This window comes from Humulus lupulus, chromosome 9 (genome assembly GCF_963169125.1).
Source record: "Humulus lupulus chromosome 9, drHumLupu1.1, whole genome shotgun sequence".
Lineage (NCBI taxonomy): Eukaryota > Viridiplantae > Streptophyta > Magnoliopsida > Rosales > Cannabaceae > Humulus > Humulus lupulus.
The window spans coordinates 17,257,882-17,262,203 of record NC_084801.1 but is presented as its reverse complement, the minus strand read 5'-3'; the positions used below and the strand labels follow the sequence as shown (position 1 = coordinate 17,262,203).

Below are 4,322 nucleotides of genomic sequence, written 5' to 3'. Positions count from 1 at the left end.
TACTATAGTTGAATGGTCATTGTTTATGAGTTGTGATGTCGTTGCTGATACAATTTCTCAACAATGTCTTCATATTTACAATCATTCTGTATAAATTTTTCAGTTGTTTCGAAATCAACATAATTCATTTTTATTATCCAGTATTCATTGCTTCGAAATCAACATAATTCTTTTTTTATTATCCAGTACCCTTTGTTTTGTTTCAGACTTTATTAGAAGTTATTTTTTGATATTTTTTCGTTGATAGCTTGATGGCGGCCAAAAATGGTGATTTTTCATTTCATCACAAGTGATTATGAAAGAGATTGAATCAAGATATTACTGTGATGTTTCTATTCGAATTGGTCGCTGGCATCCATGGCCACATCGTATACCATGATGCCAGCGTCGTATATGTCAATTATGAAGCACAAAATTGTTGCCATAAAAATGTAAAAATACAAGCATAGCCGTATAAAAGCTTTTTCCTAAATTGTTTTATTATAAAATGTTATTGACATATTATATATTATCCTTTAAATTTTTTTAATGAAATAACAAGTTTGTTAGTTTAACTATTTAGTATTATATCGAAAAATGAAAAAATTATTTAAGATATAATTTGGACAAATTATTTATTAGTTTACATGCAACTTGAATTCAAAGATGACCAAGTCGATTGCAGCACACAAACTTTCATTAGAGCTACAAAGAGTGATTTTGTCGATCTTAAGTTGATATTACAAAAAGAAAAACCAGACCCTCTAGACTCGAATTTTCCTAAAGTCCATACTCGATTACAAACTGCTTTCAAACGTACAACAAATAGATAAACTGGCTAGAATCTACACTCCAATCCTTGTTTTTTCATCCCTCCATATGATGATCCACATTCTGTATGGTCATAATACTTGTTATCTATGCTATAAACGTCATTATCATAGTTAAAGGCAGTAAAATCATCATAGTCGAAAAAGAAATGGGGCGTAATTAAAAACAGAAACTGGACAGAACACTCGATCAGGATCAGCAATAAATCCATATCCCTTGAGCGAATCTTGAGGTAGCCGTATATTTTTAATCTGCTCAGCACACCTTTTGGCCAACTTTCCTTTCAAATTGATATTGAGACATCGGCGCAGGTCAAGTGACTCGAGATGAGGACAACCATCAAGAATGGCTTCTAAGCCCTTGTTAGTCATCGAGTTTCCAATGAGTTGCAGGTGACGTAATTTTGGGAAGTTTTCACCAATGACAAACACATCCCAATTAACATCCTCCTCCTCATCAGGATCTATGTCTGTGAGTTTACAAGCTTGGGTGTTCAATTTCAACGTTTTAAAATGAGGGCAACAGCGCCCCAATGCTTTGAGAGGACTTTCTGAGAATGAGCATAGTGTCAGATCAAGCTCCTCCAACAGTGGAAGCTTTTCAATAGCTTCAATCAATCCCTCATCTGAAACATAATGGCAACAAGCAAGTCGAAGGCGTTTGATCTGACTTGAACTGTTGAAAAGTTGTAAAGGGAATAAAGGTAAGCAATACTGTAGACAAGAAAACTGAACAATTCGGAAAAATGGAAACTTAGGCACTAAATTTCATTGTTCGCTATTCAAAACTAGAGAATGCTCACCAAGGGCGACAAATGCTTACAAAGTTTTATGAGAATCTGCAGGGCTGTGTTAAACAATGTAAATCCAAACACATCAAAAAGAAAAAAATAGGCTAGTGACAGAAATTTGAAAAGAGTTAAGGGAATTTGTGACCAATCTAACTACAATCATCAAAACATTCCAGAACTATTTTCACGGATTCTTGATTGAACTAATCAAGCGAAGGATCACCAAACTGGTTTTCTACAGATCTATGTAAAGTAATAAATGAATTTGCTGTACATTATGAATTAGTAAACATGGAAAAAATTAAGAACTAACCCGAAAGCTTCAACAGTAAGACAATCATGAATAACATTTTCTCTAGAGCCCCCAAACAAAAAAAAAAAATTGACACAAAAAATCAATAAATTTGCACCACAACAACACAAAAACAAAACCAAGCCTAAGAACTAGAAAAAAGATCACAATAAAATTAACATAAAACCCAAAGACAATAGCCAAGTTAATTAAAAAAAAAAAAAAAAAATTGTTAAAAAAAAAAAAGAAAGTTGAGAAGGTGTCCAGTGTCCACAACTCATTTCAGTGTACCGAAAGAAGGAAAAAAAAAAACCTAAGAGGCTAAGATAGACACTATCTTCAAAAACAAGAAAACGACTTGGTAAAAAACTAAGGAAAAATGAATACCTAGCCGTGATATACCGAAGTAGTTCATTGGTTCCAAAGTCCTCGATGTTGATATCAACGAGTTGGCCACAACTCCGGTCGACAACGTCGCTGCACATCTTTTCGAGGTCCAAATCAGTATCCGTATCGCCGAGGATCCGCATGTCAATGGTTCGCCACATGAGAGGGTCCTTGCAGATATCAAGCCACGTCTTGCAAACCATCTGAACACTCGTCATGATTTCGATCGCGCCCAGACGAGAAAGAATCGAAGCCATCACATCGCGCGGCAATTTCAGCCAATTGGCTGGCCGTAGTTTTTTCACCGGAGAAGCCATTGTGGAGGAAGACGCCATTGGCGATGGGAGAGGATTTGGTGTGGTTTAGCAGTGGGGAGAAAGAGAAGGGATTTGAATTGGAAACGAGTAACGAGTAATGATCATTAAAGTTCTGCCAATGTTTTGGGTCGTGTCATCCGGAGTGATGGACATTTGGACTCCACTATTTATTATCTTTTCTTAAAGACAAAATACAATATATTTTCAGAAATGAATTCTTTTGGCATTTTTATTTGTTTTAGGCATGGTTTGTTTGGTAAGAAGGAAATAAAGAGGAAGCATGGAAGGAAATAAAGAAAAGAAGAGTAGACTTTTTCCTTATTTAAAAAGGTTTATAATTATTTGGATTTTGTATTTTTTTTATTATTTAGATAGATATTCTACTCTAATAAATTATTATTTTAGATATCGTGTTTTATAAAATAGTTCAAATTATCTCTAAAGCTTATTTTAATTAAATTTTTTTGAACTAAATTACAAATAATTTACCAAACTAATAATTTAGAATAAAAACACAATTATTATATCTAGCAACTGTGTTGTTATATTCAATTTTTTATTTATCAACATTAGATTTATGAGTCTATTTGAACAATTTTATATGTAAAATATAGAGTTTAAAAAATAATTTTTCAAAATATAGGATCCAAACAAATAATTGGACAAAACACAAACTCTAAAAAAGTTTAAACCCCTATTTAAGATAATAATAATAATAATAATAATAATGAAAAAACAAGCTTTTTTTCTACAATCCACCATATTTAGAGTAATAGTTTTGGGAGAGATTTATAATCCATAGTTTTTTTTATTTGGTTTTCTTCTTTTTTACTAAATAAAAATAAGTTAAAGATGGATAACCTCGTTTCATATCCTTTAATCGATCATTCTTCCAATCTACCATACCAAACAAGCTACTAAATTTATTTATGTTGGAAAGTCAAAAGTCTCCATCTCATTGGATTCTTAAAAATCTTAATAGGTATGTTTAAGTATATAATTAATGTTGTAAGACATCATATAGTGTCTAACACCACTTGAAATTATTGAATTTAATATTGCATCATACATGTTATAACATTAGGTTGCAACAATATTGAAAGTAAACCAATTTCGAAACTTGATAAAAGAAAAAAAAAATTGGCTTCCATGGAGACAGATAAGCTATCTTCGGTGTACATGAAGGATGCCAAAACAAGGAGTTAAGTCATGCTGAAAATGCATGCCCTGACAAGCGTGAGAAAGTAATAGAAGAATCGAAAATGGAAATCTTTAATTGCTTTTTATTTGGTTTTCTTCCTTTTTACCAAACAAAGATAAGTTAACATAGCCTCAGTCCATACATTTCAATCCATCATTCCTCCGACCCACCATACCAAACAATCTATTAAATTAATTTATGTTGGAAAGTCAAGGGACATTAGATTCTTAAAAATCTTAATAGGTATGTTAATTAAGTATATATAAATACTAAGTATGTGAAATTCTCAAGTTTACACAAAATGCTATGTTGGGGGTGGTGGTATAACTCAACAATGAGATTCAATAAATACTTAGAATAATAATACAAAACAATAACACAAATGACACAAAGACTTGCGCAAAATGAGGATCTTTGTTTAAAATCTTTATTCCAAACCATTAGAAAGTTGCCAAAGGTTTCTACAATGAAGTAATAACGATTGAGATACAACAAGCCTATGAAATTTTCAAGTCAAGTAATCTT

General features: G+C 32.1%; 1 protein-coding gene across 1 annotated transcript; it reads right to left on the bottom strand.

The window, feature by feature from the left end:
- Positions 1-638: 638 nt before the first annotated feature.
- Positions 639-2,754, bottom strand: LOC133800824 (putative F-box/LRR-repeat protein 23). The gene is made up of 2 exons (XM_062238890.1): positions 2,280-2,754; positions 639-1,485 (listed from the first exon to the last, which is right to left on the bottom strand). Exons 1-2 carry the CDS (start codon positions 2,612-2,614, stop codon positions 942-944), a joined length of 879 nt encoding a protein of 292 aa, XP_062094874.1. The 5' UTR covers positions 2,615-2,754; the 3' UTR covers positions 639-941.
- Positions 2,755-4,322: the final 1,568 nt, after the last annotated feature.